At 36.3% G+C, this 15,831-nt stretch overlaps 1 protein-coding gene across 1 annotated transcript in view; it reads right to left on the bottom strand.

Annotated features, from left to right (window-relative positions):
- Positions 1–15,831, bottom strand: part of DHX40 (DEAH-box helicase 40) — a 47,939-nt gene that overhangs the window by 17,316 nt on the left and 14,792 nt on the right. The window contains exons 8-12 of the mRNA XM_045773269.2: positions 14,227–14,326; positions 12,105–12,191; positions 11,780–11,962; positions 7,551–7,631; positions 6,432–6,589 (exon numbers count right to left, since the gene is read on the bottom strand). Of these exons, the coding sequence (XP_045629225.1) occupies positions 6,432–6,589; positions 7,551–7,631; positions 11,780–11,962; positions 12,105–12,191; positions 14,227–14,326 (609 nt within the window). The remainder of the gene's footprint in view (positions 1–6,431; positions 6,590–7,550; positions 7,632–11,779; positions 11,963–12,104; positions 12,192–14,226; positions 14,327–15,831) is intronic.

Raw genomic sequence — 15,831 nt, 5'->3', positions numbered from 1 at the left:
AAACCACCAAGGTATCGAAAAAGGAACACAGTGTTGAAAGACTTATCTGATTTCAAAATTTATCATAAAGCTATGTAATCAACACAAAGTGGCACTGACATAAGGATAAACAAACAGATAATGGAATAAAATAAAAACCAGAAAGAGTCACACATATATAGTCCATAGATTTTCTAAAAACGTGCCATGCTATTCAGTGGGGAAAGAAATCTCTTCCATAAATGTGCTGGAGTAAGTGGATATTCACAGAGAAAAAAAGTAACCTAGACCTCTACCTCATGCCATACACAAAACTTAATTTCAAGTGGATCACTGTACTAACTTTATTAAAAGCTCGATACTGTAAAGCTTTTAGGTAAATATCAATAGAAATATAAGAGAGAAGTATATTTTCATGATCTTGGGACAGGAAAAGATCTTTTAGCATTCAGATAGTAACCACAAAAATAGTAGCTGATGTATTAAACTTATCAAAATTCAAAAATTCCCCTCATCAAAAGCCATTGCTCAGAAAGTAAACAGAAAAGCCCAGAGTGGGAACAACTACATGCAACTCATATCTACCAAATAACTTGTATCCAGAATAAATTAAAAACTCTGAGATTCCACAATGTTTTAATAAATTTAAAACCTGAGTAAAAGATTTTAACAGACAATTCACAAAGGAAGACAGATAAATGGCCAATAATCACAGGAATGCACAAAAAGATTAGCCGGCAGAAAAATGCAAATTTTACCATAAGGAGGGATCACCAATACATAATAGAATGTATAAAATAACATGAAGGCAACACCAAATGTTGAGGAAGACATGTGGTGCAAACATTGCTGATGGAATTTTAAAATGGTATAGCCATTTTGGGAAAAGGGCTGGCAATTTCTTTTCTTTTTTTTTTTTTTAAAGATTTATTTATTTGAGAGAGAGCAAGAGAGAATGTGAGCAGGGGGAGGGGCAGAGGGAGAGACATAATCCCGATCCCAAGCAGACTCCCCACTGAGTGTGGAGCCTGATAGAGGGCTGCATGGGTGGGTGGGGGGAGGGGGCTTGATCCCAGGACAAGCCGAAATGGGATGCTCAACCTACTGAGCCGCCCAGGCACCCAAAGGTTGGCAATTTCTTCAACACATGCCTACTCAATAATGCAGCAATTTGTTTCCTAGATAGTTACCTAAGAGAAAGGAAAATATACATCTACAAAAGACCTACACAGGAATGTTCAAAACAGCTATATATGTATTTTTTAAAGATTTACTTATTTGAGAGAGAGAGTGTGTACACGCAAGAGGGTGGGGTGGGAGGAGAAGAGGGGCAGAGAGCGGGACAAGCAGACTCTGTGCTGAGCCTGGAGCCCAGTTCAGACACAATCTCAGAACCCTGAGATCACAACCTGAGCTGAAACCAAGAGTCCAACGCTTAATGGATGGTGCCACCCAGGCGCCCCTTAACAGCTGTATTTATAAATAGCACCAAACAAAAAACAATTCAAATCAATAGGATAATGGGGAAAAAAAACTAATTGTAGTATGTTCATACAGTGCAATTACTACTCAATAAAAAGAACAAAGCACTGATAAATACAACATGGATGAATCTCAACACATTCTGGTTGACCAAAAGAAGCCAAACACAAAAAAGTACATGTAAGTCTATTTACATGAAGTTTCAGAAAAGCCAAGCTTAAAAAGAAAATAACAGAGAAATGGCTGACTGGGGGGCGGGGGGGGAGGTGGGATAGCTAGATTCTGACTGCGAAGGGGCACTGAGGAAATTTTCCAGAGTGATAAAACTGTTCCATATCTTGACAGGGGTATGGGTTATATGGGTATGTGCACTTTGCAAAATTAATTGAATTATACCCCTAAGATTTATACATTTCACTACATGTACATTTTACCTCAAAAATAAAAACTGTAGGGGCACCTTGGGTGGCTCAGTTGGTTGAGCATCTGCCTTCGGCTCAGGTCTTGATCTTGGGGTCCTGGGATCAAACCCCACATCAGGCTCCCTGCTCAGTGGGGGAGTCTGCTTCTCCTTCTCCCTCTGCCTCCCCTCCAAAGTGGTGCTCTCACTCACTCTGTCTCTCTCTCTCTCAAATAAATAAATAAAATCTTAAAAAAATAATAATAAATAAATAAAAACTGTCAGCAGACAGTGGTGTATCTTAGAAATTCTAAAACTACTTTTGTATATTCTAGGGACAATGGACAATTTGAATATGGACTCTGGACTAGATAATAGTATTGTGTCAATATTAAATTCCCTAATTTTGATAAATGTACTATGGTTAAATAAGAGATTGCCCTTATTCTTAGTAAATATACATTATCAATACTTTGTGGTAAGGGGGTGTAACATTCCTAAATGACTCTATAAAAGACATAAAATGCATACATATATACAGAGAGAAACAGAGAAAGAGAAAAAGAATAGTAAAGCAAATACAGCAAAATGTTAAAAACTGCTGAAACTAGGTAAAAGGTATAGAGGAATTCCTTTACTATTCTTTCAACATTTCTGTAAGTTTGAAATTGTAATATAGTAAAAAGGTAATTTAAAAAGAAAAGAGCTAACACTGGAGTGGTTTCGGGGCGCCTGGGTGGCACAGCGGTTGGGCGTCTGCCTTCGGCTCAGGGCGTGATCCCGGCGTTATGGGATCGAGCCCCACATCAGGCTCCTCTGCTATGAGCCTGCTTCTTCCTCTCCCACTCCCCCTGCTGTGTTCCCTCTCTCGCTGGCTGTCTCTGTCTCTGTCAAATAAATAAATAAAATCTTAAAAAAAAAAAAAAAAAACACTGGAGTGGTTTCATCTATTTAAAAATTCCAATGAGGAAAGCCAGTTCCTTTTTCTGGTCTTACAAGACAATAGATTGGATCACCCTAATCTAATCTAACTCCCTGATTTTACAAATGAAAAATGAAGTCCAGAAAAACTAGGCCAATAGATAATTAGGTTGCAGTGGAGTCAGGTTAGAACCCTGATCTCTTGACTCTCACTTCCATACTCTTTAATAGTTTTTAGAGTATTTTTAGCTTTGAAACCCAGCCAAACTTATTTACTTAAAGATTATTATTAAAGGATAGCTGACATTCAATGCTACGTTAGGTTCAGGTGTACAACATAGTGATTCAACAATTCTATACATTACTCAGTGCTTACAACAGTAAGCGTAGTTACTATAAAACATTATTACAATACTATTGATTGCATTCTCTATACTGTACTTTCATCTCCATGACTTATTTATTTTATAACTGGAAGTTTGTTTCTCTTAATTCCTTTCACCTATTTCATCTATCCCCTACCCACCACCCAGCCAACCTTATTTACTGCATATAGTCTTTTTTTTTTTAGATTTTATTTATTTATTTGAGAGAGAGTGAGCAGGAGAGGGGGAAGTTCAGAGGAAGAAGCAGACTTCCTGGTGAGAAGCCAGAGGCAGGGCTCGATCCTAGGACTCCAGGATCATGACCTAAGTTGAAGGCTGATGCTTAACCAACTGAGCCACCCAAGAGCCCCTGCATATTCGTCTTCGCTAGAAAAAAACAATTGTATTTAGGGGTATTACTAGAACCAAAATTCTGACACTGAAGACTACAATCTAGGGGGGAGGGAAAAAAAAAGACTACAATCTTTTGGGGATAGGGAGCACACTGATTAAACCAGAGTATTTTTATAGAAAAATGTATCCTCCATTATAGTCTTGGCAATCAATCGATCAATCTGGACACACACTCACAGCCTATAAAGGGATATGGCTAGTATGACAGCACACACTATTGTTGGTCTTGGCTCCAGGCAAGATACACTGTCTACTCAGAAGTTCTTTTATTGGGGCGCCTGGGTGGCACAGCGGTTAAAGCATCTGCCTTCGGCTCAGGGCGTGGTCCCGGCGTTGTGGGATCGAGCCCCACATCAGGCTCCTCCGCTATGAGCCTGTTTCTTCCTCTCCCACTCCCCCTGCTTGTGTTCCCTCTCTCGCTGGCTGTCTCTATCTCTGTCAAATAAATAAATAAAGTCTTAAAAAAAAAAAAAAAAGAAGTTCTTTTATTCATTCATTCATTCAAGGGGGGAGGGGCGGGGGGGGAGAGAGAACCTTAAGCAGGCTCTATGCCCATCATGGGGGCTTGATCTCACAATCCTGAGATCATGACCTGAGCCAAAATCAAGAGTCATTAGCTTAACTGACCGAGCCACCCAGGCTCTCCCAGAAACTCTTTTTTAAAAAAAATTGTGACCCTCCACCCCCATTAGAAGAAAGTTAAAACTGCTATGAGATGAAGTAAGTTGTGTCCATACTGACACACCAAGAAAGGAAAGAAGCAGAAGTTTAAAGACATGGGAACCTCAAAACAATTCTCTTAGGATACAAGGGCTGAACTTCCACTTCTTCTCAGTCTAGGGAAGAAAAGTTAATATATTACTAATGTCCTATAACAGGGCAAAGGTCCACCATACTATCTTCCTTTACCAGTGAAAGGAAATTAAGTCTCAGCCAGGAACACTATAAACTCTCTATTTCAAACAACTAAGTTAAAGAGTAACAAAATGTAAAATTCGTTTATCCTCAGTTTCATGTCCCATGAGGCTAGATATATGGTAATAAAAAATGCTGGAATTACTGGAGAATCTAAATACATGGAGAGATGTTTCATGTACATGAATAGGAAGGCTCAATACTGTCAAGGTATCAGTTCTTTCCAGCCTGATCTACAGATTCAACATAATCCCAAATAAAGTCCCAGCAACTAATTTTATGGGTATCAACAAACTGGTTGAAAAATTTATAGAGAAAGGGAAAAGACCCAAAATAACCAAAACAGTGTTGAAGGGGTAGGGCAAAGTCAGAGAACTGACCCTATCCAACTTCAAGAGTTATTATAAAGCTCCAATATTCAAGACTGTGTGGTACTGACAGAAGAATAGGAAAAAAGGTCAGTGGAACAGAAGACAGGGCCCAGAAATAGACCCACACAAATATAGTTAAACGATCTTTAACAAGGCGGAAAGGCATTTCAATGGAAAAAGGATACCCTTTTGAACAAATGGAGCTAGAACAAATGGACATCCAATTCCTAGAAGATAACATAGGAGAAAACCTAACACCTGGTATGGTGATGACTTTTCAAATATAATACCAAAGGCATGACCCATGAAAGAAGTAACTGACAACTGGACTTCATTAAAATTAAAAACTTCTGCTCTATGAAAGACAATGTCAAAAGAATGAGAGGATAAACCACAGACTTGGAGAAAATATTTGCAAAAGACATACCTGATTAAGGACTGTTATCTGAAATATACAAAGAACTCTTAAAACTCAACACTAAGAAAACTACCCAATTTAAGAAGACCTGAGAATGCCTGGCTGGCTTAGTTGGTAGAGCATGCGACTTAATTGCAGGGTTATAAGTAGAACCCCACATTGGGTAAAGGGATTACTTAAAAATAAAATCTTTAAATAAAATAAAATAACATAATAAAATAAAAAGACCTGAATGGACACCTCACCAAAAAACAAAAACAAAAACAAAAACAAAAACTACAGATGGCAAATAAGCATATAAAAAGATGGTTAACATATATCATCAGGGATCTGCACGTTAAAACAAGATACCACCACACACTTATTAGAATGGTCAAAATCTAAAACAATGACAACATTAAATGTTGGTGAGGATGTGGAGCAACAGGAATTCTCAGACTCATTGCTGGTGAGAACACAAAATGGTGCAGACACTTTGGAAGAGAGTTTAGCAATTTCTTACAAATATAAACATATTATTATACTATAACTCAGCAGTGAGTTGAAATCCTATGTCCACACAAAAACCTGTGCATGTATTACAGCAGCTTTATTCATAATTGCCAAAACTTGAAAGCAACCAAGATGTCCCATACATCTGGATAAATTCCATACAATGGAATATTGTTCAGCAATAAAAAGAAATGAACTATTATGCCGCAAAGACAAGGAACCTTAAATGAGCATTGCTAAGCGACAGAAGCCAGTCTGAAAAGGCTACGTATTGTATGATTCCAACTATGTGGCATTCTGGAAAAGGGAAAACTATGGAGACAGTAAAAAAACCCAGTAATTGCAAGGGTTTGGGGAAGGGATGTAGGGATGAACAGGTGGACCACAGGGGATGTTTAGGGCAGTGAAATTATTTAGTATATTACTGTAATGGTGGAAATGTATCATTACAGATTTGTCAAAACCCAAATAGACAATACAGTGACCTTTTTAGTTAATCATAACGTATTGATACTGGCTCATCAATAATAACAAATGCACCACACTAATGGAAGATGTTAATCGTGAGGCAACTGTGTGCGTCTGTACTTATCCTCAATTTTTCTTTAAGGCTAAAACTACTTTAAAAATTATAGTCTATTAATTTTTTAAAAACTCATCAATAAACTTCTTACCTGGTCTAATGAAGACATTTTCCACAGACAACATTGCTGCTATTGGAAGTAGCAGATCTTCACAATCCAGAGAAGCAGCCTTTATTACTGCACATGTCAGATGTGGAGGGAGAGGAAATTCCACCATAGACAAACCCAATCTGGTCACATGGCCACTCCTTAATAGAAAGAAAAGGTTCTTAAGTCTTTCTATCTTGGGACAGTACAAATGAAATGTTCATCATTCAGAATAAGTCAGATATAGTTTATATTACCTTAAATCAACTCCAGAAATTCAATTCAATATAAGAAACATGACACACTAAATCACTGATAAAAGAAAACATAAAGCTGATATATTCTCTGCTTTCAAGGGCCAATATATTAAAAAAAACTAAACAATGAGGCAGAATAAAGTACTATAATAAAAGACAAAAAATTCCGCAGAAGCATAGAGGACATCCTTGAAGAAGTAGGAGAATGATAATTACCAAATCTTTCCCCATTGTACAATCATGGAAACAAGGACTCTGGCTCTCTTATTATTTTCATATACCCAGCTTAAAGCCTGGCGCTGAAATGGTACTCAAAAATTACTTGTTAAATAATACCAAATATAAACATAGTTTTATCATATCATTTTTAAATTCAGAATTGTGCCAAAGAAAAACTGAGGAGAAATTCTAATTTCAGATAAAACAATCCATTCAATTCAAACATATCATTTTCTACTGATAAAGGAAACTATTAAGAACCCTATTTGAAAAAGAGATTGAAGGGGCACCTGGGTGGCTCAGTCAGGTAAGCACCCAACTCTTGATTCTGGCTCAGGACATGATCTCAGGGTCATGAGATCAAGCACTGCATCAGGCTCTGCACTCAGCGTGGAGTCTGCTTGTCCCTCTCCGTCTGCTCCTCCCCTGGCACTCTCTCTCCCTCTCTTTCTCTCTCAAATAAATAAAATAAAGAGAGATTGGGGTGCCTGATTGGCTCAGTAGAACATGTGACTCTTGATCTTGGGGTCGTGAGTTTGGGCCCCATGTGTGACACAGAGTTTACTTAAAATAAAAAACTTTTAAAATAATAAAATGAAACAGAAAGAGATTAACATCTGTTGTGGTTGCTTTTTTGTTGTTTTACCTGTCAATAGCATCACACTGGTAAAGTTGTTTAAGAGCTTCCAAAATGAGTCTCTCATTGGGTGGATCCAAATAGGGAAACCTGTGTGTTTAAATGAGATATGAATAAGAGTCCATTCCTTGACCATTTTATTTTATTTTATTTTTTTAAAAGATTTTATTTATTTATTCGACAGAGATAGAGACAGCCAGCCAGAGAGGGAACACAAGCAGGGGGAGTGGGAGAGGAAGAAGCAGGCTCATAGCAGAGGAGCCTGATGTGGGGCTCGATCCCATAACGCCAGGATCACGCCCTGAGCCGAAGGCAGACGCTTAACCGCTGTGCCACCCAGGCACCCCATTCCTTGACCATTTTAAGATTTTATACAGACTTGAAAATTTCTTTAAAAGGTTTTACTTCTCTTTTTCAAGCCCTCCTCTCTCCTCTTTTTTTTTTTCCTAAGCATTCTATGATCATGATCAGCATTCAGCAAAGGAGGAAATTATTTTTTCTGAATCACACTCTTCTTTTTTTTCTTTTTAAATTTTTATTTAAATTCCAGTTAGTTAACATACAGTTCAATGTTGGTTTCAGGAGTAGAACTCAGTGCTGAATCACTCTTCTACCTATTTCAAAAAATACTTCTTTTTGATCCCCCTTAGCTGTAACACTCACTCCCCATTCTTCTCTACCTATCTTATTCCTGTCCCATTCTTCATAGACAAGGTCAAATCTACTCTGTTCTGTAGCCCACAATTTTAATTACAATTTTATAAACCAGTGGGGAAAAATTGAAAGTGGGCAAACATTACAAGTTGATAAATAGCACTTCAATATGGCTTTTAATAAAACGATAAGTATATTTGATTAATTTTACCAATTCGCTGTATGTATATTCTTATTTTCTCCTGCACGATCTGAAAACAAGTTGCAAATACAATGTCAATTCACCCCCAAAATACTTCAGCATGCATCCTCTGAAAATAAAGAAAATTTAGGGGTGCCTGGATGGTTTAGTCAGTTGAGTGTACCACTCTTGATTTTGGCTCAGGTCATGATTTCAGAGTCCTGAGATGGGGCCCACATCGGACTCCACAATCAGTGCGGAGTCCACCTGGGATTCTTTCCCTCTTCCTCTTCCTCCCACTCTGCCCTTCCCCCTGCTCACATGCACACTCGCTCTAAAATAAATAAATGAATAATAAATAAATAAATAAAATCTTAGAAAATAAAGACATTCTCTTACATAACCACAATACTATTAGTGAATATGAGACAATAATATTCACAAAGGGTGGCATATAACCAAGCCTGAATATATATATACACATTGTCTTATTAAGAACAATAATTACTTAATATTATCTGCACTGGATTACTTTTTCCACCATAAGTCTTGAGATGGTTAAATCATCTACTCCAATTTCTCACCTTGAAAAAGTCCAACAAAGGACAAAAGGTCCAATACCTTACATAAAAGTCCATTCCAGTCCATTCACAGTTCTATTTAAAAACAAATAAACAAAAATCTTGTAGACTGTTCTACAGTCAGTTTTCCTACAACTTGTACCAACAAGTCCTGGTATCTTCTAGGGCAAGAGTCGGCAAACACTTTCTGTAAAAGGCCAGATAGTAAGTATTTTAGCTTTGTAGGCCATATGGTCTCTGTCACAATTATTCAACTCTGCTGTTGTAGTAAAAGCAATCATACATGAATGAATATGCATGGCTGTGTTCCAATAAAATTTAATTTACAAAAACAGCCAGTGAGCCTGGACCATAGTTTTCGACCCCTGTCCTAGAGCAATACCAAACTAGTCAGCTTCCCCTTCTACATGAATGCCCTTTAAGATTTGTAAAAACTACCATTATTTTTCTCCCTTGATTATACCAATTACCAAATTTGTCAAGCACTCCTTGTATTATTTGCTTTCTAAGAGACCCACCATACCTAATCACCGTCTTTCAGAAATACTAGCTTGTCAAAATCCTCAGAAAATGTGCTGATACCCATAAATGAACTCCAAATGCAGAGTGACCAACACAGAAAAGGAATGCTATGGTTTCAGTCATTTGGACATTGCAGTCTATTAATATAACTAAAGTCTATGCCAGTAGGAATTTTTCAGTTTTCTAAACAGAATAATAATTGTAAGCTCATACTAAGTTGTGGTGATCTGATAATTTCAGATCTTTTCCACATGTATTTCCTTAATGTATAACCAAAACAAAGAATATAAGATGTAACCTTTCAGACTTTTGCCTTGTTGATTTTTGCCTATTAAGATCATTCTAAATCTTCCAGTTTTAATCATCTAATGATTAGATAGCAAGATATTTTCTGGCAATCTATAACCATGACTTCAATATCTTTAATATTTTCCTTGAAAATGCTCACCAGGAAAGAGCAAAGTTCACCATACTATCAGCAAAACCTCCACCTAGGCTATGCTAAGCAATTAATCAATACATTCTGGATTTGGCTATTTGGCAACTATATTCAGCAGTACTGTCATCCTTATTCACAAAGATAAGATAGATACAATAGATACATAATAAATAGGTAGATATAATCTTATCATAAACTGTGTAGAAAACAAGAGACACTAGGTTTTCACTCAATAAATTTTTATGGTGTACCCGATACATGGACAGTCCTGTCTTCAAACTGAAAAGGAAATGGTTTGTTATGACATATTCTTTGTGAACTATTTTGATTCATATGGATTACTGTAAGTCACCATTAAATTCTCTAAAACCATTTTTCTAATAAACTCTGCTAGAATTTGCTAAAGATCAATTTCAAGCATACTGGGCAGTTGTTTCCAGATTCTGCCCTTTTCCTAAATGAATAAATCAAAACATCTGTATTTCTCACAATTTTCTGGCAACCTGTTCTGCATAATTTCTCTTAGATAACCCAAAATCTGCAAGATAATACTGGCTCTATTTCTCCTTATTCTACAAACATATTAAAAAGAGAGAGGAGAGGGACACCCAGCTATTCAGTTGGTGGAGCATGTGACTTTTGATTTCGGGGTTGTGAGTTCGACCCCCACACTGGGTGTAGAGATTACTTATAAATAAAATCGTAAAGAGAGAGAGAGAGAGGAGAAATCTTTTTTTTTTTTTTTTTTGTCTCTAGCATTCTGGGGACCTTTAGTACATTCTAAGTCTTGAAACTTAAGATGGAAAAATAACTCAGTGCAGATGATGTTAAGTAATTATTATTCCTACTTTACTAATATATATTCTTAATTATATGCCACTCTTCATATTATTCCTATTTTCTAATACATATTTATTCTTGATTATATGTTGCTTTGTAATTACATATTATTCACAAAAATCATATCACGAATATTATTTTAAAATCTGGGTTCATCTGAAAGCTTTCTGCTTAGCCATTTAGATTTCTTTAAATGATTCTTTTTTCTCATTGGTATCATTCATGATTATAGCTAGAATTTCATATATTATATGCTTTCCTCTTTCAAAGATTTATATTCTCATTTAGAAAATCTCTTCTTTTAAACTATCCAAAAAATATTATTAATTGGCTTTCCAAGAGTATACAATACATATTTAGATATACCTAGTAATTATTTCCCTTCTTATGAATTTAAAGAATGCACGGTCACCTCCTCCCTAGGTTCCTGACACTTTCACATTTGCAGACAATTTAGACTAAAATTAAGACCAAGAACAGTATTTTCCTTCATTACTTCCTATACCATGTGTAATATGAAATTTCAAGCCCCTACAACAATATTCTATCCTATGCCAATTAATTATATAGTTACATTTGAGTAACTTAACAGCTGTCCCATTCTTTCTCTCATGTGTCTGAATCTTGTTTTCCTAATATAAATTAGGTTTAGTGAAGGCAAAATGATACCACAGAGTATTACTGTATCTCTCACAGTACTTTCTACAGTGCTGGTCATACAAAAGATGCTACCAGAAAACCACTTTCTGATTGGAATAAGGGTCATCATATACCTTTCATTACAGATAAACAGTGGTCACTAAATGATCCAAATAAACATCAGCATGAAGCACCCCATTAGGCCAAGGTTAAAATAGGTGCAAGGAATCAAACCACGGGAACACTGCAAAGAAGCCTTTTATTTGGGTTTAGCTAAACCTCAAAATGAGGGGGATGTAGGAGTCAAATACCTCAAAAGAATTCTGAGGAATAATCTGGCTCCATCCTAACAAATTTTTCTTTTTTCAAATTGTCTACATACCTTATAACATCGTGTATGGCAAGGCACTTTAAGGTCAGAACTACAGATGTCAAACTAGTTCTCTTAATCTCAGGAATCACATGGTCAGGCATACACTGGTTCCAAAAATCTTTACTATAGATCCGAAAGCATTTTCCTGAGGAAGTCCTGCCAGCTCGGCCACTTCGCTGTAATGCCTCACTCCTTTAGAAGAAAAAAAAAAAAAACCAGAAGTCCGCAAAATGTACTGTAAGTTTCCTAAGTAGTTAACATCATACCCCCAAACCAGTTAAAAATGACCTAACAAACTGTTCTTTGAACAAAAAAGCTTGACATAGAGACTTACTTTGAAATTGGAACCACCTCCAGGATGTCCAACCCTAATCTGGGATTGTGATTTAACTGCTTCACAAAGCCACCATCTACCACATATCTAAGAAAAATGAAAATCAGTTAAGTTTCTAGAAAATAAGACTTGTTGATTTTTAGCCACTTTGGATTCTCCTTTTCTACCAAACTAACAACTACATGATGACTTTTACATCAAACGTGAAACTTGGAAGTCAAGAAACTAGAACCCCTGTACATCACTAATAGAAATGTAAAATGATTAAGCCAATGTGCAAAATGGTTTGAAGGTTCCTTCAAATGTTAAAGACAGAATTATCACATGACCCAGAAATTGCATTTTTAAGTGTATACCCAAAAGAACTGAAACAAGTGCTCAGCCGATACTTGTAGACATATTTTTACAGAAGCACTATTCGTAAGAGCCAAAAGGTAGAAATAACCTAAATGTACATTAACCATTAAGGGATAAATGGATAAACAAATTATGGTATATACATATAATAGAATATTATTCAGTCATACAAATGAATGAAGTGCTGATACATGCTACTATGTGGATGAACCTTGAAAGCACAATGAGTGAGAGAAGCCGGACACAAAAGGTCACACATTGTTTGGCCATTTATATGAAATATCCAGAATAGGATCTCCATAAAAACAAAAAATAGGCTGGTGGTTACCAAAGGCTGGGATGGAAGGGGGCATGGGGAGTAACTGCTTAAAGGGTACAGGATTTTATTCTGGGGTATTAAAAATGTTTTAGAAGTAGATAGAGGTAATGTTAGTGTTTGTACAACACTGTAAATGTACTAAATACTAATTATTCACTTTTAAATGTTAATTTTATATTATGTGAATTTCTCCTCTAAAAAACAAACTCGAAAGTCACCTTTAGACCACTCTAATAGGTTTAGAATCTAATTCCAGGTAGCCTTTAATAACACCATTTAAATCAACAAAACAGAGAACAAGTCAGGTAAAAAACTAAGTTAGGAATAGTAGTAAGTCTACCATTCACTAAGGGAACATTCCAAAACACAATATTTAATGACTTTTGCCTTTGCTGGAAACAGAAAATTACAGAGGTTAACTTACTCCAAAGAAGTGAAAGCCCTTAGTGAAATAATTATTTTTAAAGTAAAGGAGAAAAGCAAAGGAAATTAAACTTCCTCTTAGATCTGGGTGATCATTTTACCCAAAAGAAAGATATAGGATCTTTGAGATTCAGGTCCAGCCTTCCTGTGACAGACAGACAGACTTTTAGCTAAGGACATAAAATATACTGGATAAAAGATAAATATCCAAAAGGGCTGTGGTTCAATAGACTAAAAGAACTTCACATTAACCATCAGTCCAGACTTAAAATTTCCCAGTGTTTCTTCACTAAATTTACTCAAAAATTGATGGCATCATCAATTACATTAAAAAATAAGAGACTCACATCATAGTTTATTTCACAAAAGGGTGAAAAGTAAGAAACACTACCTTCAGCTAAACACTTGGACATAAAACACTTGGACATAAAACTCCACCAAGTGGAGGTACCAGATGAGAAGGGAATATCATATCAAGTATACGCTGATAATGAGTACAGAAAAACAGCTTTGGCTTTCTTTCTTTTTTTTTTTTTTTAAAGATTTTTTCTTTATTTATTTGACAGAGATAGAGACAGCCAGCGAGAGAGGGAACACAAGCAGGGGGAGTGGGAGAGGAAGAAGCAGGCTCATAGCGGAAGAGCCTGATGTAGGGCTCGATCCCAGATCGCCGGGATCACGTCCTGAGCCAAAAGCAGACGCTTAACTGCTGTGCCACCCAGGCGCCCCAGCTTTGGCTTTCTATTCAATGAATAATGAATAATAAAACCCATGAAGCATTACAAATAATCTTAAATTTGGGAGGAGAAAGCCACAAATTGCCAAATACAAGTAGTTAAAAAGTATGATCAGGAATACTATGTGTACCTCCTCCTACTCCATTTCCTAATCATGGCAAACAATAATTATAAAAAATAGTAGGGGATTACAAATAGGTGGGAAGGAAATTAGTGGAGGGCACAGAGGAGCAAACTCAAAGCTAAGTGGCTTCCTTGGCTTTAAAAGAAACTTTAAAAGTTGTACCTGATTCCATCTATTGTCAAAGATGTTGCAGAAATATTGGTAGATATGACACATTTTCTAATTCCAGGTGGAGGTGGCAAGAATATTCTCCTCTGTTGATCTAAAATACATGTAAAGAGAAAATGTTAATTTACAACATGCATTTGTCAAACTCCACTTTTGAAAAACTTACTTCTTTTCATTAAAAGTTATGTTTCCTTTACCTCTTTAATTATCTTGAATTCAAAATAGCAAAATTTATCTTTGCCTCACCTTTTACTGCTAACATTACTAGATCCATTAAATCACAGATTATTATTGCTAAAATAAACCCTATAGCAGAGTCCTTTATGTAGGTCATAGCTCCCTTTGAGAATATTTTAAAATTGTGGTCCTTTTCTCCATTAAAAGGCACATACACACACACACACACACACACACACACACACATTTCAAAAAATTCAGGGTGTTCAGGGACTCACTGAAGCCCATCCATGGACTACACATTATGGACCTCTCTCTACCTTAAAGATTAATTAGCTAAGTGGTTTTCACTTTTTGGGGTGTCTTTCTGATGGTTACCTCTCTAAGCAAGTAACACCACACCCATTTCCCCTACCCACACATTCTGAAGAGTGAACCCCAGCAGCAATGCTTGTACTATAGTACCTTGCTTCTCCAGCCATAGTTCATGGAACCAAAGATAAACATCTCCCCCAAACTGGGGCAATCTGATTCTCCTAGAATTTGGAATAAGGTCCAAGAAATGCTCTATTTGATTAGACTAGTCTCTTGCAAAGAAGAAAAATGAACTTGTGAACCATAAGGAAGTGGTTAATGTACATGAAGGGAAGTCCAAAAAGAAAATAATGAATTAGCTATGAAAGTTGACAAGAGTATTTCTGGGATCCTGGCTCTTCCCAGGCCTTGAGGGGACCGGGTGTAAACTAAGTAGTAAGACAGATTTGGCCAGACTTGCTCTCCTGCCAGGTTAAGCACAAAATAAGACAAGAGAGTTAAGAATGTTTGCAAGGAAATGATTACAGTATGGGTGAAAGAAGGTTTAAGTGAAGGCTGATAAAGGACAAGTGTCAATGTATTCTGAAAATTGTTGAAATACAAACAGTAGAGTATTTGGCAAAAACAGGAAGTAATCATCAGAAAGATGTTTAAAACTGAGATCAGAAATGATGGTAATGACAATATCTAGGATGGAAGCTTCTGAATGGGTGGCTTAAGTGGGATGAAGGAAAAGATCACTTATAGAGTGCGTAAGTGCATAGAGATCAAGAACTTCAAAGCAAGGGATTTGTTTGGGTGGATCACTCTACTTCAATAATCTCCAAAAATTAGGAGTGATCATTCCAGTGAGTATGTAAGTCAATCTACTGGGGGTATGAAAAGAAACTATTAGCATTTTTATTTATATGTTGCATAACATCTTTTTAAACTGTTACATATATTTACTATTGTACATTATACATTAGAACAGTAAGTACATATATACCTTAAGAAGAAAAAAAAAATTAAATGCCTGGCTGTATTTGTTTTCCACAAGATATGCCCATATTTGTTCAGAAAATTCATCTTTTCTACTTGAGCAATCTCAAATTGTTTTCTTTTTAA

The sequence above is a fragment of the Ursus americanus genome, chromosome 23, assembly GCF_024610735.1.
Source record: "Ursus americanus isolate L20-20 chromosome 23, mUrsAme1.1.p, whole genome shotgun sequence".
Taxonomy (NCBI): Eukaryota; Metazoa; Chordata; class Mammalia; order Carnivora; family Ursidae; genus Ursus; species Ursus americanus.
The sequence above is the reverse complement of the archived record's forward strand: the minus strand, read 5'-3'. Positions and strand labels throughout refer to the sequence as shown.